Genomic DNA, 24274 nt, shown 5'->3' with positions numbered 1-24274 from the left:
CTAAACTTAGTACCATTCTGGTATTCACAGAATGCACCTAGTACTTCTGGTATTCACAGAATGAACTTACTACTTTTGCTATTCACAGAATGAACTTAGTACTTTTGCTATTCACAGAATGGATTTACGACTCCTAAACTTACGTCCGCACTCGGGCCGTAAATTCCGGCCCGGAGGCGGAGCTTCCGGCCCGGAGGCGGGGCTTCCGGGCCGGAGGCGGAGCTTCCGGCCCGGAGGCGGAGCTTCCGGCCCGGAGGTGGAGATTTCAGCCATAGCTAAATCGGCCGGAATCCCCACCTCCGGGCCGGAAGCTCCGCCTCCGGCCCGGAAGCCCCGCCTCCGGCCCGGAAGCTCCGCCTCCGGGTCGGAAGCTCCGCCTCCGGGCCGGAATTTCCGGCCCGAGAGCGGACGTAAGTTTAGGAGTCGTAAATCCATTCTGTGAATAGCAAAAGTACTAAGTTCATTCTGTGAATAGCAAAAGTAGTAAGTTCATTCTGTGAATACCAGAAGTACTAAGTGCATTCTGTGAATACCAGAATGGTACTAAGTTTAGGATTTAGTCTTAAGTTTGTTCTGTGAATCGGGCCCCCTATGTTTTGGTGATAGGCTTATTTGCAGTAAAAGAAGAATGTTTTCCTTTATTTTTATTGTATAGTCCTTTATTTAAATAAACAGCCTGTTTTCTGCCTGAGAGGCACACATGAGAATTCAAGCACGTCCCAACTGTTAAAAGAACATGACAGTTCCTGCACTTATTCATCTGACAATCTGTACCACTACGCTTGCAGGAGAAACACGTGTTGAGCAGGCTATAAATACCCAAGCAGACAAAGAACAGCTCTTGGCCTCAGAATGATGTTTTCACTTACCTGTGCTCCCGCGTTGTGTTCTGCAGCCTGTCCCAGTCTTCCTTCTTCTTCTCTCTTGGCCAAGGCTTTGTATCTGAAATCCGTTCATCTTCTGGTGGGCCTGACTTCCGAGTTGTCCTCCAGAGGACTTTCTTCCTCCCATGATTTTTACGGTTCCTGTGAATGAAAGAAAAACAGTGAGTGCAATTCTACAAAAGTGTGCCTGGCAAGTAGTGATTATGTGGTATTTTCTACTTTTATATTTTAACAAGACTGAAAGAAGAACATTACTTTTTTGTTTTGAATTGCTTCGAGATTGAGGTATTTGACCTTTTTGTTTCTTTCTTTAGACACAAACTGCATGTCAAATGTTACATGTAAAGGCACTCTTTAAAACTGAAAGGTGCGGAACTCAAGCCACACTTTATATTGTTGCTTTAAGAGGATATTGTCAAAATGACAGAATACATCTGTACTTCATATCTCCTATTGTGAGACATTGAATTCAATTTTGAGCTGAGCTGGCATGTTTTAACTGTGTGCTAAAACAAGAAAAGATATTTCTTTGGACATTATAAGAGACTATTATGGAGTGAGTAAAGTGGGGAACAATAAGAGTTATATATTCTTAGTCAAAAATTGTTACAAACCATCACATCACATATTATTATTGTTTTTCAGACCATAGCATCATTGTTTGAATAACTTGCAGTTTGTTCTAAAGATACAGAGCAAGTGACCTGATGTCGCATTCTTTTACTCCACACTTTGCATGAAGGTTTATTAGGCATGTATTAGTTAATATATTAATGGTATTTAACATTAAAAGAGACAACTGGCAGTCAATTATAGTAAGGTAATTGTGCATCTAGTTCCTTTCGACTTTCCCACTTTATAGACTCATTCCAAGTGCCCTCCCAGTCCTAAAGAGCCTCCAACACAGTACACCGATAAGAAGTGGATTCCAGCGCTCCAGTGTTTTCTCTCTTTCTTTGCTTCTCTCATCCCATTCCCCTTCCTCTTGACGCGACTCTCAGCTCGGCATGGAAAGAGACGCCATAGCTGTGAAGGGTCCCAAGAGATATCGGGTCCTATCATCTCTCCAAGGGAAGACCTGGGGTTTCAGGTAAGTGGACTTGATAGCCCACACTTTGATAAATGGAAGAAGTGTTGGGAAAAACATCATGGTGTGTAGAATCCTCAAAAGTATCAGACTAAGAAGGCCACCTAAACCTAAAAACTAAACTCTCTGGGATGTGAATCTGATGCTAAGCTTTTTCACTTCCTTGCCAAGTGATAGATTTCTAGGTAAAAAAATGCTTTCAATGAAGTTAGCCTACTTATTGTGCCTGATTTCCTGTTGTTGTGTGTTGGCTGTGAAAGCTTTACAGGTAAGCAACAGAATTTATAACGCCTTTGGAGTGAAGTTCGAGGTTATTAGAAGAACTAAAAAAATGTCTGATTCAGTTTTTTATCCAAATTTTGACTCGTGCAAAAACTTGTGTGGTTGATTGGGTGAAAGAATATGACTATAGAATGAATGAACATCACTCAGACTGTGTTAATCAGCTCCTCATCTCCTTTGTTAACCCTTTTAAAGCAATGACTTTTGCAACGATAGCTCAATGGGTTAAAGGCACTATGCAGGTGTCGGCCTTAGTAGATTTCAATCACATTCTGTGAGGGGCATGATGGCTAGTCAATCCTTCTGGAAAGGTGGCAGACTAAAGTACATCCTTAGAGCAGCCAATTAGCAAATTCCCCTACTTTTGAAAAACATTATTGTAAACCGATTGAATACATGTCAAACTCAGTTTTGCAAGGATACCAACATGCATAATGGTAGCCTCCGGTCTTGTAATGAAATAGCAATTCTCCTAATTAATATGCAGAGAGAATCTAAATTTTATTAAAGACACTGAGGCTAACATTATCCCACCCTCCCATCCCTACATTGGATAAAGAAGTGTCGGAAAAAAATAAAAGAGGGATAAAGGGAGGTTGATTATAAATGTAGAGGAAGTTAATGATATGTAATGCTTCAATATGATTTCAAGTTATGGTATGTGAAAAGAAGATACAAGGTAGGTGATGTAGAGCTTCTTTATTCCGATCCAGTCGCTCAGATTCCCCGGCAGCAACTGCCAACCCCGACCGCTCCACATTCCCTGCACGGAACCTTCATTCCAGGTTCTGTGCAAAGAACCCGAACGCGGTAAGAACCCCAACACACCCCCCTTCCTTCACAAAAAAAAACACAAACCCCTAAGTACATAGAAACAAACACTACCCACATGTAAACACATTAATCACCAAAAACAGAAAGTCAAAATCTAACATAATCCTGTAATTTAACAGGAGATGACCTGATCCTGGCAGGAAGAAACTTAGTTCTCAAAGGGCCCTGTTGAGAAGCAAGGTTGCTCTCCGAAGTGCGACCACCATGCGTATCGATGCTGGAAGGTAGAATTGTACCCTGAGTATCAACACCAAATTTGGCTCTCACAAACTCCACCTTGGACTTAGGTACCACAGAAACAGCAGACTTATTCCAGACCTTGCCATTATCCAGAACAACCACATGATCTCTCACCTTACTGACCTTAACAGGAGCAGAAAACCGAGAGAAACCCTTACGAACAAAAATAGGTTTCTTAATCCTTACCCAATCCCCTTCACACACCGAAGACTGCTTAGGACAATTAGAGCCATACTTGGCTTGAGTGGCAGCTCTAACATCCACCACCGCACCCAACCTAAGTGGATCCACTACCTTCCTTAGCATCCAATCCTTGTTGAGCTTTGAACCCGCAACTCTCCCCCTTAACAAGGAAAATGGAGACATTCCAGTACTACAGTGTGGGGTTGTCCTCATTGCCCACAACACGTCCGAAATCACAACCTTCCAATCAAGACCATTAACGGAGGCCAACTGTAGCTGTTCCTTGATGACACGATTAAAACGCTCAACCAACCCATTACTACGTGGATGGTAAAGAGAGGTAAGTGTGTGTTTGATGCCATGCTTGCTCAGAAAACTTTGCATCTCAGTAGACACCAACTGCGTACCATTATCAGTCACCAATTCTTCTGGAAATCCCTCCCGAAGGAAAACCTCCATCAGAAATTTAATAATCACACTTGAGTTGATACCATCCACAAACTTAACCTCCGGCCACTTGGACATATAGTCAATCAAAACTAGCACGTATTTGGGAGAAACCCCTAAACCACTGAATGGACCAGCCACATCAAAAGCCAATATGAACCACGGTGTCTCCTTGACTGCAATGGGACTGACGGAGGACGGACATGTTACCTGAGATTTGTCACTCAGCACACACGCACCACAATCCCTGACACAATGCTCGATGGACCTATCGACACCCGGCCACCAAAAATCTTCCCTCACCCTCCGCTTCATCGCTCGAATACCCAAATGACCTTCATGGGCTAAGTCTAAAACTTTCTTCCGTAATGACAAGGGAACAACCAGCAACCCACCCCTGCGCAAAATCCCATCAACCAAAGACAACTCGTCACTAATTCTCGAGTAGGGAATCAATTCCTCAGGAATAGCAGTACTATTGGGCCAACCCTGAATTACCAAATCAATTACCCTGCAAAGCTCCACATCTTCAGAAATGGCCAATTTCCAATCCCCTTCAGATAAGGCAGCTCCCGTATCAGCAACAGTACTGACTGCACACACCATTTCCACAAAGTCATTGGCAGGTTCACTAACACTTCCAGAAAGAGGCAGCCTAGACAAACAGTCAGCCACACAGTTCTTCACACCAGCAACATACTCCAGGCAATAATTGAATTCATTCAGTCTGTACTGCCATTTGGCAATACGAGGCGTAGCTCTACCACCACCTTTGGTGGTAAACAGGTCTACCAAAGGCTTATGATCAGTTCTGAGAACAAAAATCAGACGCACATTGCTCAGACCAGGTATACTTCACAGTTTTCTTAAGAAGACTACGCAAACATACAGTTCTGTCTGAAAAATTGGGTACAAATTTAGCGTAATATTCAACTAGCCCCAGAAAAGAGCGTAACTGGTCTTTATTTTTGGGTTCAGGTGCATCCTTAATGGCATCCAGTAACTTCATTTTTGGTTCAACCCCCTTAGCGGAGATATGATGACCAAGGTAATCTACCCCATCTTGCAGAAATCTGCATTTGTCCCTTCTTAGCGTCAGACCACTAGATTTGACTATGTCCAACACGTGCTTAACTCTGACATCGTGCTCCTGTATGGTCTTCCCGTGAATAAGAATGTCGTCCTGGAAAAACACCACCCCCACAGTGTTCCTGAACAAGTTTCCCATGAGACGTTGGAACACTGCGGAAGCTGATGCCAACCCAAACGGCATGCGTAAATATCGGAAAGCTCCATCAGGAGTCACAAAGGACGTAAGATGTCTGGAGTCCTTGCACAGTTCGACTTGGTGGTACGCAGAAGATATGTCAAGAGAAGTAAAATACTTGGCACCCTCCAAGGTCGACAACATCTCATTAATGTTGGGTAGAGGTTGTCGATCCACGCAGATGCACGCATTCAGATCGCGCAAGTCCACACACATCCTAAGGGACTTATCGGCCTTGCGCGCTAAAACAATGGGTGACAACCACTCAGACCCTTCAATAGCTTCAATCACCCCCAATGCGCATAACCGTTCTAACTCAAGTCTCAATTCCCCACGCATACTGAGTGGTACTTTCCGTACCTTGTGCGCCACAGCCGTTGCACCATCTTTGAGAACAATGCGGTGTTGAAATCCCTTGAGTTTGCCCAACTTTCCACTAAAAACCTCAGGATAACCTTTAATCCAATCACTCTCAACGCACACATCAGTCGTGATAGTATGTACTGGAGGAACTTCCGAAAGACTAGCATAGTATTGTCTAGCCTCCCGTTTGGATAGCACCATGTCAGCGTGATTAGGATCAAGGATGATTCCAAGCTCGCCTTGTTCATGCCATCCTAACAAATTCGCACCTTCCTCCACTATAAATACAGTACCGAAAATGCACTCGCCCTTGAATTCTAACTTTCCCTTGAATTTGCCTATTACCTTCACCCTTTTACAACCATACGCAAAAATTCTTATACTGGAGTGGACTACTGGAATATTGCCCAGACCTTTAAAATCCTTGACATTAATCAGAGTAAAAGGGGAACCGGAATCAGCAAGAAACTTCATGCCGTTCCCATTCACATTTATAATACACACAGGACCTTTCCTTCTTTGACCCTCTCCGATAGAAGCTATTTCTACAACCCCTTCTTCTTGTATAGATGATGAAGATAACATTAATAATTCGTAGCGCTCATCATCTTCATACACGCAGTCCTCTTCTATGGCCCTCACTGTACGAGGAGGTACCCTCTGTGGTACAGTTGCCTTGCACATCCGCGCTAAGTGTCCTTTCTTCCCGCACTTGAAACAAGTCTGATTTATGGCATAACAAAACTTGAAGTTTCCCAGATGAGAGGTGCTACCACAACGATAACACGAAGGATGTTGTTCAACTCTTGTTTTCGGGAAATTAGACACGGATGGTGTCCGGGAAGCATTGACGTTAATACTCTTGGCCGATTTAACAGGAGCTTTTGTGGTGACCAGCTTGACCTCAGATGCAGAAGTGGTTTCGGATGTCGATGCAGGTGTATTTAACTCTTTCATGCAGAGTTGAGAATGTTCAACACTCTTTGCTAAGATAAGAGCAGTCTCAAGATCAGGATCGTCAGAGGATAGAAGCTTCTGTTGAACTTTCTTGTCACACGTATGCTCAATTAGCTGATCACAAATTATTTCATCACAAAATTCTCTATAATTACATTTGAGAGCCAAAATTCTGAGAGCAGCAACAAAGTCGTCAATGGATTCACCAGGCATCTGTGCACGCTGTAAAAATTTGTGCCGTTCCAGAACTACATTGCGCTTGGGATTAAATCTTTTATCAAGAGTTTTTACCAAGGAAGCATAATCATCGACAATTAGTGCATCCCCATCTTCACCACCGCTGGTGCACGTCCACACCGACTCCAGAGGTAAAGTTTGCAAAATTGACCTTGCCTCAGCACCTACATTGTACATTAGTAAGGCCTTCTTTTTCTTGGATGTGAAAGTGTCACCATCGATTGCTTCCAAATAGGCCTCAAAAGTGGCCTTCCATTGTTGCCATAGCATAGGAGGAGGACCTGGTAACTGTAAAAATGGAGGTGGAGCAGCAATGTTGTCCATTGTCAATCTTGCGTGGGTGAGTTGCTGCCACTAGGATTAACACTATGCTGCAAATGTCACTTAAGAATCTTCCTACTGCTACTAAAAGTGTCTTTTAGCGAAGAATTATACTCTAATAAAACTTCAAAATTGCTCTCTTCTGCTTAAGAATGATTGCATGTGCACATAACTGTATATTGTCATTTCCTGCATAAACAAAAGTGCTTTCCCGTGAACATGACTGTACATTCCACAAGAGTTAAGAATTGTAGATTAAAAATATTCCTTCCGAATTGCTCCACATGCCATCTCGACACTTCGCTATAAAAAACACAGCAAGGATTGGCACTGAACTCCGCGCACTGCCTTTATCCAAAGCGCATGCTTCAGAACGCCAAGTTGCCAAGGTTACAGTACACAACGAGGCGAGGAACGTCAGAGCGTGACGCTCGCGCTTACGCCGCGCGCCGATCTACGCGCCGAGCAAATACCAGAAGGAGGGGAAAAACCCAAAATACTCTCACCGCCGAAGATCAACGTAGGAGGAAGAGCAGCAGAGGAAGATTCTAAGTCCGGCAACCCCAAGCTCGATAACGCTCAATTCCTTCGAGTTCGTCGTCACAACAGCAGTGCAGGCAGAAAACAGAATCACCGAACCGATGAAGAGGAACTGAGAGCTGGACCAGCCCGTCGCCAATGAAAAGAAGATACAAGGTAGGTGGAGTAGAGCTTCTTTATTCCAATCCAGTCGCTCAGATTCCCCGGCAGCAACTGCCAACCCCGACCGCTCCACATTCCCTGCACGGAACCTTCATTCCAGGTTCCGTGCAAAGAACCCGAACGCGGTAAGAACCCCAACAGTATGCGATATGCATTGTTAAGTGCCTTTTCTGTAAAAACTCTTACACTTATGCCTGTAGAGCACAGTGGCAGCTGCCTCAAAATGGGAGTGGTGAGCCGGGGGTGGGAGGGATGGGAAAAAAACGTACCTTCTTCACCACTGCCGCACGTCTCTCCTCAGTCCTCACTCTGCATCACAGGAAGCACCCAGCCTCCCGGACTCTCCCAACCAATCAGGACTCTGCAGGCGCAGCGTCATGATTGGTCTGAGCTGACTGTTTGGCTGCTCAGGCAGTACCTGGAAGGCTGGGCATGTTCACCACCGAGCTGTGCAACACAGGCTAATGGAGAAGATGCTAAGTGTGCAAGACTGTGTGGCTGGCCCCAGATTACAGCCATGCCGTCATGTGCACTTAGGAAGTGCAAGCTACTCCTGCTGCCTCTGACGATGGGGAGTACAGCCCCGCCCGCACCTAACATGGTTTTGAGTGGCACAGAAACAAAATGATAATAACATGTTGTTACTATCATTTTATTTTTATTCTGCGCTGCTCAATGAGCAGTGGGGTGACACTCCTCCACCTTAGCAGAGGAGCCGCCACTGGTAGAGCAAGTCCTAATATTCAGCTTTATTTTCAAACAACTCTCAGTAGTCCGGATCTTTCTCCCTGTATCGTGTGGTAGACACCACAAATTGAACACCTGTCATCTTGGATCCTATGTAGCAGCTTTTTCCATTCCACGGACCTTACGTTTTCCCATTCCACCATATGGTTTCGATCCTTCATAATACGTGATGAGAAGATTTCCCCACATTTCAAAGAGCCAGATTGAACTGTGTGCATGCCTATTATAGCTTAGCTCTGTTATGTTCTAGAGCAATCTCCATTGTGATGTAATACTTCAAAGTGGCTTTGTGGAGTTCGCATTAAAAGATAAATGCATAATGATAGCCTCAGTGTCTTTAATGAAAGAAAATATTAATGCATAATGTTAGCTTCCATGTCTTTAATGAAATTCAGATTCTGTTGGCATACTAATTAGGAGAATTACTATTCTGATGTGCCAAAACATATGTTTCCATATGATAAATCTGGCTCATTCCATATAAAGTGACCCCCTCCATCCTCCGAGGACTATGTAACAGTTGGCTGCATTTCACATTCGCATTAGGTAAAGGATTCCCCGCTCTGGGAATAACGTGACCGTACAAGAGAGAACATCTGTTGACCATCTTAGGTAGCTGCTCTCTCTCCCTGCAATACAGATGTTGCTTGCTCATTCTCCACTAGGAAGACCACTGTGGCTCAAGGCTAAAACCACACAATTTCAATGGGAGAAAACTGAAGCTTTTGGTCCTGATTGTGAGAAGACCTCTAATACTTTTATGCGCAGAATGGGAGTTTTTGCCTGAATCAGTAACACAAGTGAAGGAGTTAATTTGCATGCATTTCAGCACCAAGGTTTCAGAGGACACATTCCTCCATGTTAAAGCTTACTAAATATTTGGCAATTGAGGTCCTTTGATGCTTGTGCACCATTCCTTCTACAAGGTTGGTCCTAAATACCTGTCCAACAAGCTATATGAATAACACCCAAGAAGAACCTTATGCTCACAGTCGGCGTGGCTGTTAGGCATTTCTCACACCAAGTGTAAGAAGTTGGTGGGTGCTGCCTGATCCGTTTTCGCTGTTAAGGAGTGTAATGAGCTTCCCCTTCAACTCAGATGTATTCCAGATTAAACCGTGCTTCGGAGGCGATTAAAAACTCATTTGTTCAAACTGTAGGGTAGATGATTTTCTGTTGGCCTTTTTGCGCTTGAGCCGGGACACCCGTGTAGTAACCGGGAGCTTTAGAAATACTTTCATTCATTAATTCATTTAATTGCCTGCACAAATTTCCCCAATATTTCCCAGTTCCTTAGCTGAAAAACTCGGACTACTAAAATAATTCTGCATCCTGGCACTATCAATCTCTGATACAAAATTAGTGCATTAGAATTCACAATGCACTTAAAAGGAAGTCCTTTGAGATGCCTATGTCACATAGAAAAAGAGCTACTAGCTCATCTTATGCCCTGACCGGAATTGTTACTTGCAACTGTGAAAGTCCATTGTTCATCCCATCTAATGGGCTACTTACTTTCACCTAGGCAAATTATGTGTGAGGTCTATGCCAATCACAGGCATACTTTGTCCTGCCCAATTAAAGGAGCTCCAGCCTGAGAATCGATCTCTGATTGGCTGAGGGCTGTCTGCAGTCAATACCCAAGCTACACCACGAACATCAAGTTCTAATAGACACCTACTATCAGGGCAGACTCTGAGATGCCAATAGGCATTCCAAATATCATGGGAGGCCTCATCGGTAGAAATCACAAGATCCTGAATGTTTCCCCTCCACCTATATAAATAACGCTCTTGTTGATTTGTTACCAACTATCATGACTTTGAAAAGTATCTGAATAAAGTGAGAAAGAGTCAATGTCTTAACTTAGCGCTCTCAATGTTCATTTTATGGTTGCTGTTTCTACTTCTGCAATGGGCTACTGCATTTTTCAGCACAGAATCCTCATGAAAATCCCAGGATGTTTGTTTCAGATAGATATTCAGAAGCATTCATGTGCACTCACGCACTATAGAGGCGAGGACTACTCCCTTGTTACAACAAAGTGGAGTGAGCTTTGGTTGCACAGTGTAGGAATTTATCTTCACTATTTCACTAAGGCAGACAAGGTGTGGATCTTAATGTATCGAGGCCTGTGGACCAGTGAACAGGTCAGCATCTTTTAAGGTTTGAAGTTTTAATGGAGCCTGGCTTTCACTACACCCATTCATGCCATAATCTTTACCACTCCGAGCATGGTTTATTCTTTACCATTCATGCACAATTCATTGCAAGATCCAGACAGAAATAGCTGTATAGAATGCATATTCACAGTTCTTCTGATGTGTGCATTTTTAACTATTTATTTCTTTATATTATAGCTACTGCATTTTGTGAAAAATATACATTTTAATAACCCAGTGGGTGACGACCTGTTCTTTGATGAGCATGGAGACCCTCCTCATGTTACTGATATACTCAACTGGCAGCTGACACCGGATGGCACTAACAAATATGCCTATGTTGGCATATTTGACTCTCGGCTCCCGGAAGATCAAAGACTTACTATTCACAATGACCGTGTCTGGTGGGGAGGAGGCTATCTACAGGTGAGACCTCTGCACATGTAAACTGAAGAGAATATATGGTTTTGGTTTCCAATCAAATGGCAAAACACCAAAAATTGAAGCATTTCACTGACATTACAACCCCCAAGTCCCATTAACTCTCCCTCTAGGGAAATCTCTTTATGGGCCCAATAACGATTGCGGTCGGCAGAGTGTCAATCCACCATCGCAGTGGGATTGGGACAGATCGACAAGTACTCGGCTGCCCCACCTGCCAAATTAAGATGTGGTGTAAATCATGGCTTTTGCCATTGCTGCTTGTGCTGCGGCCCGAAAAGGGCTGCAGCACAAGCCACAATGGAAATAGGGATGTTTTTAAATATCCATGTACCGTGTGCCAGGCACAATGTGGTGCTTGGAACATGGGATATGGATTTTGGGGGCCATACATTTGCCCCCAGGCCTCATAAAGGAGGCCTATGGAGGACAGGGGCCCTGCTACAGGCCCTGAAGTCCATTTCCGACCACCTTTTCATGGCGGGCGGACCGCCATGGAAAGGCTGCTGGAAAGGGACTTCATAATCCCTATTGCGGTGCCTGTACAGGCACCGACCCTACTGTAGGTAATATGATCAGACCGATGGCCCAACGGGGTACTTGAGCCCATCGAAAGTGGTGATCGGTCCCTACATATGCGGTCCAACTGATCACATCATAATGCGGAGGTGAGACCGCTCTGCTGGGTGTCGGTTGAACTGCCACCAACGGCCTTCCTTATTCAAGCCTCTTTCTTTCAATACTTCCTCTAAAGAGGAATGGTCTCCTATAATAAACCACAATCCCACCCTATTCACTTCCTGTTTGTTTTTTCAGTACCCATGGTTTGGCACTGTATGGACGCAATGTATTTTATTGGGCATCTGATGAGCCAAAAGACAGTGGTGCTGTTATCCTTGTGGACCGCCAGATCAACTCCGTCTCATCCTCCTGCTTCCACACCCTCCGCCTCCTATGTAAGACCTTCAAATGGATCCCCCTCAAACACAGAAAGACCGTCACTCATGCCCTGGTCACCAGCAGACTCGACTACTGCAATGCACCCTACGCCGGAATAAACAAAAACCTCACCCGCAAGCTACAGAACATCCAGATCGCAGCCGCAAGACTGGTCATCAACCTGCCAAGACACTGCCACATCTCCCAACACCTGTGCACACTCCACTGGCTCCTCATCGAGGCTAGAGTCACCTTCAAGATGCTCACGCACGCACACAAGGCCCTCCACGACACCGGACCAGCATACCTGAACAGCCTACTCCAATTCCACGCACCCCAAAGGTCCCTTCGATCAACCCAGCTCTCCTATACCGTGGTCCCCCGCATCAGAAAGACCAGATCAGGAGGCCGTTCCTTCCCTTTCCTCGCGGCTAGAGCCTGGAACGCCCTTCCGCTCCACCTCAGACGGACAACATCACTCCCCGTCTTCGCAAGAAACCTCAAAACCTGGCTCTTCAACAGACCCCCTCCTTGATGGACTGGATCCTGCACCCCCCCTCCCCCAGCACCTTGAGAGCCTTACGGGTGAGTAATCGTGATTAACAAACGCCTGATTGATTGATTGATTGGAGCAAATTGGTACCCCAAAACGTAGTCACCTTCAAATTTTACCTAAATCAAATGTGCCACATTTACTCGATTGGTGACTGTGTTAAACTTCAATTTCATGAGGCAATGTGTTCCCTCGCTAAGGCACCTCCCAAAAATACAAATCAGCAGCGTAAAACAGTTAATCAAGTAATGGAATCAACGCAATAACTGAGTTCTAGATCAATACCAAATATAAGGGTTTTATATACAAAAATTTTAAGTAAGCGGTATATAGTCAACACCATGAATGCTCTCAGATGCAAAGTTATACAGCGTAGGCAGAAAACAGATAATGTTTTAGGTCCCAATGAGCAGCAAAATAAGATAGAAACTGGGCACCGTTTCTAGTACAACAGGAAAGTCTTCTGGCTCACCCCCAAAATCAAGGGGTTTATATACACAATTTTTGCATGATAAATCAACAGTTCTGTAGTTTGATCGTGGTATGAACTTGTGTATCATTTCTACAACAAATCAGAACACATAGAAAATAAACACTATATTGCCTTAGCACCTAGGCACTAACCAATTCTAAAATATTTATTCAACACCCTCTCTGCTAATGTCATTCTAAGATATTCGAACAAAATATGAATCATTGACAATAAGACTTTCTTCAAGTGAATAGGTCCACTGTTGAAATAGAATATGTAGTTAAAAGAAACAATTATATATCCTCTCAATGAAAAGTTCATTATGATCAAAACAATACAGCAAAAAAAGACAAAACAAAACTAATATGACCTTAGCTTGACTGTGTGCTGCAGAGCCTGTGGGGACAGAAGAGCATGGGGAGGGGAGCATGAGTGAGTGACAGAGGTGTCATCTACCTTATTCAAGATGGCGTTTTACATAGAAATAAAGCATAATTGAAACATTATTAAACGCACTTCTACTCATTATAGGAAATTCACCTAAAAGACAGTTACACAATAACTGGGCCTGATTCACAAAGGTAAACTTAGACCAAAAGTCTAACTTAGACCAACAGTCTCACTTTAGTAGTAGTAAAGTTAGACTTTTGGTCTAAGTTAGACTATTGGTCTAAGTTAACCTTTTAGTTAACTTAGACCTTTAAGTTAAGGCCCTCAGTTTTTAGATGTAAGTAAGATTTTGTGTAAAAATACATATTACAAATTGTTAATGATGCACAAAAATCTAAATCTTTAAAATACTTTCTCAACCACATTGAGAAAACACAGCTAAAATCAGCATTACAACAAACTGATTGTTTTTACGATGACAGTCTAATTGAGGCTGCGTTTTAGTCAGATTGTAGTCTCATGGCGACAGAGTACAGAAATAAGGGTAGCAGTTCATTGACCCGCTTGTGGTCTCTGAAAAGCAAAATTAAGGGGTAAGTGTAATGGTGTATCAGCCCACGTTTATACTTTGGTTGACTTCTTGATATTGAATGTTCCTTAGAAGGGCTTTGTAGGGGTACAGGAGCCTATGACTTTCCTTCTCTACCTAATGCTACAGTAATATGTGATCTTTCCTGTCATGGGGAGATCATTAAGCAGGACGTAGTGCATCAGCCCGCTCGAAGTAGTGCATCATCCCGCTCCCTGGGGAAAACCTGCCTCTCCAGATAATGGTGCAGGGTCCTATATCTGTTTGAGGTATTATTTACAAAAGTAGACTTTTGTTGTTTCCCTTTCATGAGGACAGTTGCTCCATCTTCATTCGCAGGCGACAAGACTATGCCTAAGATTCATCCTTGGGGGTTTCTTCCTTATTATAATGTATCTTATCTTTTATATACATTGATTGGTTTTCTTCCTAGTGGCACAGAATTAAGCATGATTTTTTAATTAATTGAAACCTGGGAAAACTGGTTTGCTTATCCATATATACTGTACATATATATATATAGTTTTTGTTTTAATATAAAGTAGGTAGTGTTGGAGACCTCTCTCTGTAAAACCCATCTTTCTCATTTGTTCTGTTTTTTTCTGCTTATTCCTCACTTCTTGATCTAAAGCAGAAGAGATTATGAGCATGGAGTCAGGAAACGTCACCACAGATCTGTTTATTCTCCTTCTATGTCAAGGAAGTCTCTTCAGTTCATGATGAAGTCACTGTAAACACAATAAGATGATGGGCTGAAACTTTTCATACACTCACCCCTAGTCACAGATCTGGGTTGAATGCATCATCACTCTTCTGCTCAATAAGCCACCCCAGTTTGGATCCAGCCATATGCAAATCAGTCTCAGCCTTGCTCATCATGGGAACAATCCAGCCCGAACTGCCAGGACAGGTCCACCCTGGACCAGAAACAAGCCTCCTGGGACCAGTTTTGGGGTCTCACCCCTCATCAGCTAGGCTAGCTTGAATCCAGTGGCAAAGTGAGAAAGAGACCCATGTCTGGGTATACCCTGAGCACTTAGGGCAAACCCAGCGCACACAATAAGATGATGGATGGAGTGCTGAAACTTTTCAGATGCTCTCCCCCAGTCACATATCTGGGTTAATTCCATTATCTTTCTTCTGCTCACTAAGCAACCCCAGTTTGGACCCAGCCATATAGAAATCAATTTCGACCCTGCTTCTCATGGGAACAGTCTAGCCCAAACTACCAGGCCAGGTCCTCCCTAGACTGGAAACAAGCATCCTGGAACCAGGTTGGGGGATCACTTCTCAACTGATGATGAAGTCACTCATGATAAAGCCACTGCCAGATTGATATAAAAAATGAGATGTATGCTTCACTCCCTCATGGAAATTCACCTGATTATTGTGGTTGCTCTGGTTAGGAACTTGGATTACTCGTTAAGTGGGTGGAAGTGCCACTCAGGCAGCAACCACAATCCTTGTAAGGGTGAACCACAAAAGTTACAAAATTAGTCTGTGCTTAACTCTACGGTAGCTAGGCATAAAAGCAGCCAGGCTTAACTTAGAGGCAATGAGTAAAATATTTATGCAGCCCACAAACAGTAATAAATCAATTCAATTTAATAAATAAAATGATAACAGAATGAATGGAATCTAATCAGTAAAACTCGCAGTCATCTGGTTGTCCTAGACCGGGGGAAAATCTAATGTTCAGGCTGACCACGATGGAGCGCCAGGATAGTTGAGTTGATAAGTTACCTTAGTAGTCCGGCATAAATGATTACGTTCATGTTAGAGAAGGCAGCAAGGATCAGTCTGAGCACCGCAGATGGTTGTTGCTATAGCCCGAATAGCAGGTCGGGAGTTGCAGAATGTCATCAATGTGGCTAGGAGAACTGGTAAAGCATCACAGACTGTCTGTGCTGTAGCTTCACATTGGGGGTCATCAGGGGCTGTCGTTGCTGCAGGAAGAAGTACAGGTTTTGTATTGCTGGTCACCATGCACTGTTGATGGCATGAAGAGCCAGTTTTATTGGTACTTCGGTTGCCATGGGTGGCGGAGCCTTGGCACAAATTGGACTGTTTGCAGTTGCAAAGAACCCAAACTTCAAGATTTTCACCTTGTATTCAGAAGGAGTACACTCTGATGTCAGCCAAGTGTCCAGAACCTAGAGAGGCACTATTTTGGGGATCAGGACTCACTCCAGAAGAGAACAGCAGGGCTTAAGCAGATCCATTTGCAAAACTAGGCAGGTCCACTTACAGCAACTCAGCTGGACAGTCGCATGAGAGGCCTTTATAGATAGTTGTCTTGTAGCTCACACCGGAGATCTGCCAACTTACCTTTGGAGTCATGCTGGGTAGCCTGGGATGAAGACAAACTGGTCCAATCTTCCTTCTGAGACAGTAAGGCTGTTCTCCAAACAGCAGAGCAGTCCTTCTTCTATAACATCCACATGACCAGGTATGCTCTAAAGAATGGTTTTGGAGGTCCTACATTTGTACGTGGTACTACCAGTTGGAAGGGGGTCTTCCTGTCCTACCACTACATCTTGTTCTGGAAATTCTAGCCCCTTGCCCTATCAAGGCTCCAAACTGACTGGGAGTGACAAAAGGCAGGACAGGCCTGCTGTATGTTTCTTTGTGTGTGCAGGAGGCAAGGCCTTTTGAATAGGGGTATATTTGCTTAAACCCTAGCCCTCGTTTTAACCCTATCTTACTGGCTAATTGAATAATGTTTATCCGGTCCCCTGGAAATAGTTTTATTTATCACCAACTTTTCCTTTTGTTTTGCAATCTGTCCGTCACTGTCCCCATCTAACTGCTCATCTTTGAGAAAATACTTCAGCTCCTCCCACTTGTAGCCCACACCATGGACCTTGCAGTCCGGGTGTGAGAAGGGAACCCAATGATGAAGAAGCATGTCACCTTTGTGTGAGTGAGGGTTCTTGTCCTAAAAGAATTTCTTTCCTGGCAATTCTATTGCACATATACTACTGAGTACACAGGACACGAATTGCCCATATAAGATTTCCTAATCCTGTTCCAATTTAAAATCCAGGAGTACATGTTGTGAGTTTCACAGTGAAAAAGGGCAGGACAGGCCTGGTGTATGTTTCTTTGTGTGTGAAGGAGGGAAGGCATTTAAAGTGTAAGTGGGGTTGGGTGTAGCCCCCCCCCCCAGTCATCCTGTCACATGGCCCATTCTATCCACACCTAGACCCCAATTGTGTTACTGCTTGGAAGCAATACACAAGCTCCAATAAGCAGAGCCGTTGACAGTCTTGTGAGCAAGGAAACTGATAGAAGGCAAAAATGGTGGGACAAGAAAAGGAAAACTTTCTAAAAGTGGCTTTCTCAAAATTGTGACTAAAATCAGACTTTACTGTTAGAGGGGATTTCAAATTACAATTCATTTGAGTGTAAACTGCCCCCAGTCCAAAGATAGTACATATTATATGTTATAAGGTCACCCAGTTTTAGTCAATGGGAGAGGTAGGACTTACAATACTGAAAAACGAATAAAGGAGTTTTTCACTGCCAGGACATGTAAAAAATAAGTAAACATGTCCTACTTTTCAAATTCAACGCACCCTGCCCTATGAGCCTTTAGTGGAGTGGGTGATTTATAAATATTAAAAAGTAAGGTCTTTCTTTTGAAAAGGAGTAATCAGGGATCGGAGTCGCCATCTCCTTTCCACTGTTGTATGGCAGAAATCAGGGCGAACAAAAAAGTATGCCCTTCTGCAGATCTTTTAGCATCAGGATGAGCTTTCTCAAAAATAGCTTGTCTCAATAAAAAATTCCCCAAAAAAATCAAATTGCTCTTGGTTTGGCTCCCGATTCAGGGCTATTTTTCAAAGTTAAGGGAAACCGATGGACTCTCTGAATCTCCGAATCCCATGACCATTGGGAGAGTTCTGGAAAGGCAGCTTTAAATAATTTTAAAACAAAACCTCTAATATCCGCCCCCTCTACATTCTCTTCTATTCCCAATAATCTAAGATTATTTCTTCGAAGTCTATTCTCGGAGTCCTCGAGTTTCCACATTATATCAGCGAGTCTATCATCGTTTAATGTGGTTTTGATATCAGTCTTTTGTAGTCCCATCTCAAGATCGACAATTCTTTCCTCCAATGCCGTAGTCCGGGCAATGACCTCAGAGCATGCTTTTGTGTTTCTTCGAATAGCGCCCTGGATCTTCATTGTGGCAAGTTGAGCCCTTTTATGTTATTGTCGCGCCTCCCCTTGTATTGATTTTAACAAGGCATAAATGGCAGAATTAGAGGGAGGAGAATTAAATTCCATATGATCTTCACTTTTTTTTCCCCCTTTGTTTTTGTGAGCACTAGGTTCCTCTAAGGCTGCCAAACTCAGTGCAACTTGAGAATAATCCCACTGAAGTTTATTACTGATTTCAGAACCATCGCTATCTTCATCCCCTAAACTGCGCTTTGAAGCGGTTTTAGAATTATTGCCCCGGGTAGAGGCCTTCTTAGAAGTGCTCGCCGTTCTCGGGGGGCTATCAAGCTCACCACTGGAAGTTGAATTTTCATTAATAGACCCTTCCTCAGACTCAATATCTGACTCTTCTGCCACAGAAAAGAAGCTGTCCCCGTCGATCAATTTCAGCAGAGGGCCCTTGTTCTTTTCTACCCTCCCGCCAATGGGGGTTTGAAAAGTGTGAGAAGTTACAGCAGAATCATTTAACCCCCCATGTTTCTCTCTACTAATTACTTCACCACTTATTTGAGGAACCTTAGCATTTGGTAATCCCGAGGAGCATTCGATACTAGCCAGTCCCCCAACCGTTCTAGCATCCCCTTCATTATTTTCAGTCACCAAATCCAAAGAGCTTTCATTGCCCTCGATTAGCGAGCCTACAGTATGTGTAACAGATACTGAAGAGACCTCTGGCTGATTTTTAACTACCCTGCTCTTTCCGGAAAACATCCCAGGGACCGTTAACATTTTCACAAATACAGAACTGTCCGGAATAGAGGGTGTTGTTCCTATTTGATTAACAGCTTTAGCAGGGTTATTGCAGGGTGGTCTCTGAAAGGCTTTGTCCGCTTTATCTCCTATCTTTCCTTTAGCCAGGGAGGCTTTGCTCGCCCTCACCGCTGGAATCCTTCCCGCCGGCTTCCCCTTCTTCTCTGACTTGCCGGTGGTGTCCGCTTTGTCCACAGCAGCAGGATTTTTCTTTCCCCCGACACCAGAACCAACCACCAGCGGCTCTCCTGTCAGTTTCGCTGCCGCTGCTGCAGAGTTTCCGTTTTTGCGGGTAGGCATCCTACCAAACACGGAATCCTCGTTCCTCCCTTCCACCGCAAGCCACACCCGCCAAGCCCTCAGGTGTGCGTGGCTCAGAGAGGCGGAGACAACCCGTAGCCAGGGCTGGTGAACACGAAGAACGGTGAGCATGGGTTTTTTTCCTCCTGGGTTAGGACCGTTTAAGCAGAGGTAACTAACTCCATCAGTAATGAATTGTCGCTAAAATAAATCCGAGAAAGGCATGTCTTTTAGCCCATAGACGAACCCTGCACGCCTGAAGGTTATATTTTCTAGCAGAACACAGGTATTCACATCAGAAATTAAGGCTGAAGAATATCTTAAGGGACTTGGGGAAGGCTAAAGATTTAGTTAATGTGTTAGATAGGGGTTATTTTTCTCATTTTTTCTTTATGGGTATGCTGAATAATGGACTTTAGAGGCGGGGAGTGACCTTGGGTCACTCGGGTAAGGGAAGCCATCATATGGGTCTATTGACCTATTTTGCCTGTATTTGGGGGGGTAGGGAAGAGCTTTTGAGGGGTGAGGGGCTGCGGACAGAGATTTGTTTTGGGAGAAATCAGGAATTGATGGTTATGATAATTCAACTAAAGTTGAGCTTGTGTAAAGGGTCGAGAAATGGCTACTGGATGTATTTTTCTTTTTTTTCTGTATGGCTAATTTAAGAATTCTATCAATAAACATTTGTGGACTTAATAATTCGTCCTAACGACGCCGGATAAGGGAAGATTTGTGCTTCCTGCGGGCAGATGTTCTCTGTCTGCAGGAAACACATGTCGAAGCCAGTCAGCATAAACTTTTGGAGATTGAGGGATTTCAACTTCTGTCTTGGACCAAACTTGAGGCTAAGACCAAGGGTATTGCAATTCTAGTTAGACAAGGAAAGGTCAATATTACTCGCTCCACTGCGGACAGCTTAGGTCGTTGGGTAATAGTTTACGGTAATTTTCAGGGTAAAATTTTTACACTTTGTTCTATTTATGGTCCTGTTTTGGATGATCCTACTATAGTTAATTGGCTCAGCTTAGAACTGATAGGCTGGCCATCCCCGTTTATAATATGCGGAGATTTGAATATTAATATAGAGGGTGGCACTTTAAATCAATTAGGGAGTGTTTATACTGGGAGGAAGCCTAGGGTATACCGTGCTTTAAAACACTTAATAGATCTGCATGGTTTAACGGATGCATGGGCTCTTCTTTATCCAGCTGACCCCGGCTATACATATTTTTCTGCACCTCATAGAATGTGCTCAAGGTTGGATTATTTCTTTGTTTCACCCGTACTACTTCAGGGTTCTGGTATTTTTAGATTTCCACGAGTAATGTCGGACCATAATCCGCTCTTGCTTGAAATAAACAAAACGATCTGTAGGACTCAAACTAACATCTGGATGTTTAACCGTGCCCTGCTTAAGGATATAGAATATATTGATAATATGTCTTTATGGATCACTAGGTTTTTGGAAGAAAACATCGATAGTACAGCTATTCAGAATGTCTGGGATACATTAAAGGCAGGGGTAAGGGGTGAAACAACACAGTTTGGCTTGGAATCTCAAAAGAAGGAAAAGGCCGAACTGCAACGATTATATACAGCACTTGCAGAAGCAGAGCAGAATCTGGTTACTCAGATACGGATGGGTGGTGATAGTGACGCTGCTCAAAACCGGATTATTTTAGTAAAATCAGCCATAATCGAACTTTCTCAGGCTAAGGCAGCCAGTAAATTTCTAATCTGGAAATCTAAAATGTTCGAAAATAGTGAGCGAGCAGGGCACTTGTTAGCCTCAAGAATCAAAGAAAGAGAAATAGCCACGCGTATCCAAAATATTCAAGATCCAGATGTTGGTTTGGTGTCCGGGGATGGGGATATTTTGCTTACTTTTCAAAAGTTTTATCAACATTTGTATAGTGAAGATATTAGTAATAATGATATGCATCAGATGGAAATACAAGAGTATCTGCGGGAGGTTGGTGTTGACACACTACCTCCGGAAGAACTTGATGCATTAGAGGCTGAAATAAGTATGGAAGAGCTTTTGCAAGCTATAGATTCTCTCCCGGGCGGGAAAGCTGTTGGTCCAGATTATATACCAGGAGAATTCTATAAAATATTTCGCCTCCAACTTACTCCTGTTATGTTGGCTTTGTTCAAGATAGTCCAGAAGGGGGAATCTTCCCCTGAGTCCTGGCAGAAGGCCCGAATTATTACATTTCTAAAGAAAGATACAAATCCAACGGACATGGGCTCATACCGTCCAATTACGCTTATCAACAGTGACGTTAAAATATATGCAAAGGTGCTCGCCAGGAGATTCTCTGGTGTGATCAAGTCGTTGGTCTCTGTTCATCAACACAGCTTCGTCCCAGGACGGGAAACAATCAATCATATTCGCCGCACAATTACATTATTTGATTTTTCCAGGGTTTCAGGGGATCCTATGGCCTTAATCCTGCTGGATGCGGAGAAGGCATTTGATAGGGTCTCCTGGCCCTTTCTATGGGCGGTTTTAAGACATTATGGTTTTGGAGAAGGATTCATTACTGCAATACAAATTATATATAGACAACCCACAGCGCAAATTTCAATTATGGGGACCCAGTCGGGAACTATTGATATTTCAAGAGGTACTCGACAGGGTTGCCCCTGTTCCCCTTTATTATTTGCTATTTATATAGATCCTTTAATTGAAAATTTTCTTTTGAATAATTTGATTAGTCCAGTGAGATCCAAGGGTGGTGAAACTAAAATACTGGGCTATGCAGATGATCTTGCTATCTTAACAGATTCACCCGAAATTGCTTTAGTGGAAATCCAAAAATTGACATCTCAATTTGGCAAATTGTCCGGCTATCATCTTAATGAATCCAAAACCCAAATTATTTGTAACGATAAGATCTTACTGGTGGACCCCAGGGTTACTGAGACTGCTAAATATCTTGGGATTTTAATAAATTCAAATCCAGAAGTAATTGTGGAGATTAATCTGAATCCTATGTTGTGTAGGATTGAAAAAGATGCCCGGAGGATGAACAATCTTCACCTAACACTTATGGGGAGATGCAATGTTATAAAGATGCTTTTTCTACCAAAGATATTGTATCTCCTCAGAGCTATCCCTGTTTTATTCGACTTAATATGGTTTAAAAAAATAGAACGTATTGTCTCATGGTTTCTTTGGGCAGGGAGAAGACCCAGACGAGCCTTTAGATGTATGACTCTACCAAGAGAAAGGGGTGGCTGGTCCGTGCCTAATTTTCAGATTTATTATTGGGCTATCACCTTGAGACATATCTCTGTACTGCTTGATTGCCCTAATTTTGAAGAGCGGGAAAATTCAATATATAAACTTGTTTATGGAGAGGAAGTTTCAGGGGTTTTATTTAAGCATATAGATTTTGCATACTTTAAACGTGTGAGGTTTAAAGGTCTATTAGCCGCTTTCAAAATTTGGACATCTATCAGGAAATTATTTAACATTGGTAGAATACATATATACACTCCAGTTAATAGAAATATTCTTTTGCCTCAAATTTTTGCTGATGAATATTTTAGAGAATGGAGGGCCCATGGTGTTAATAAGCTAGGGGACTTGGTTTCGGATGATGGGGTAAGGACTTTTGAATACTTAAAACAGAAATTTAATCTTGGTAATCAACATTTTTTTAAGTTTTTACAGATCCGGGATTTTCTCTCTCGGAAGACGGTTAGTTGGACTTCTATTTCGCTACTTGAGGCTATTAAAGGTGGGCATTCCACAATATCCTCAATTTATAAAATGATCAACGAAAAAAGAAAAGACGACTTAGATAAACATTTTGGCCGATGGTATACAGGATTGCATGTTGGGCAGGAGGTCTGTGAAAAATCATTACGGCTTAGCTATATTTCTACCCTATCCACAAATCTCCAAGTCCAATGCTTTAAAACCTGGCATAATTTGTATATAACCCCACAGCGTATACATCAATGGGGTGGGACTATGGGAGTTAACTGTCCCAGATGTGGTGAGCTTGCGGTTGATATTATCCATATGTTCTCTTCTTGTCCAATTTGATTCCTCTATTAAATAAAGTTGAACGATGGCTGGAAATATTGTTTCACCGTACGGTTCTACTTTCATCTCAGGCAGTTATATTAGGGGTAACTGAAGTGGACATGACGCTCCCTGAGCAAAAGTTATTTTTTGTTTTAATGGCTATACTTAGATTATGTTTAGCAACTGCTTGGCTAGATCCATCCCCTCCATCAGAACATGAGTGGTTTAGTAAATTTATAAATGTTGGGAAGTGGGAGCTTTTGGTTTTTAGAAAGAGAGGCCCAAGGGCCCGTAGAAATGGGGAACTGATTTGGGCACCTTTGATTAACTGGCTGGATTGTGTAAACCATTGATTCTTGAAATTAGTGTAGTATGATAGTAATGTATACATATTGTGTATGTATCGTGTACATTGTATATAGGGTGTTAAGTAGCTATGAATTTATTGAGATAACATTTTCTTTCTTTTTCTTTCTCTTGTCTCCAGTCCTCAGCCCTCAAGGGTGGGTTGGGTGGGTTCAGGGTGGGGTTGGGGGTTAATATTGCTAAAATAAGAGTTATGATACAGATGATGTAGTTGATGAAAATTATGGTTAAGTGCTTGTATTTCTTTTTCTTTTTCTGTGATTCTTTTTTTTCATTGTGATGAATGATATCTGTGTCATGATACTCTTCAATAAAAAAAAAAAAAAAAAAAAATTAAGGTCTTTACCAGGTTGAGTGCACTACAGACTGCAGTGGCAGGCCTGAGACATGATTTAAAGTGCTTTAGCGGGTGGCACAGTGAGTGTTACAAACCAACTAGTAACATTTAATTTACAGACCTGGGGACATGTAGTAACATTTACTAGAGGCTTA

The 24274-nt window shown here is 43.0% G+C and overlaps 1 protein-coding gene across 1 annotated transcript in view; it reads left to right on the top strand.

The window, feature by feature from the left end:
* Window positions 1-13703, top strand: part of LOC146855864 (extracellular calcium-sensing receptor-like) — an 83140-nt gene extending 69437 nt beyond the window's left edge. Inside the window, exons 4-5 of the mRNA XM_085651183.1 lie at window positions 10912-11139; window positions 13650-13703. Coding sequence (XP_085507309.1) covers window positions 10912-11139; window positions 13650-13703 — 282 coding nt within the window. The remainder of the gene's footprint in view (window positions 1-10911; window positions 11140-13649) is intronic.
* Window positions 13704-24274: the final 10571 nt, after the last annotated feature.

The sequence above is a fragment of the Triturus cristatus genome, chromosome 4_1, assembly GCF_964204655.1.
Source record: "Triturus cristatus chromosome 4_1, aTriCri1.1, whole genome shotgun sequence".
Lineage (NCBI taxonomy): Eukaryota > Metazoa > Chordata > Amphibia > Caudata > Salamandridae > Triturus > Triturus cristatus.
The sequence above is the reverse complement of the archived record's forward strand: the minus strand, read 5'-3'. Positions and strand labels throughout refer to the sequence as shown.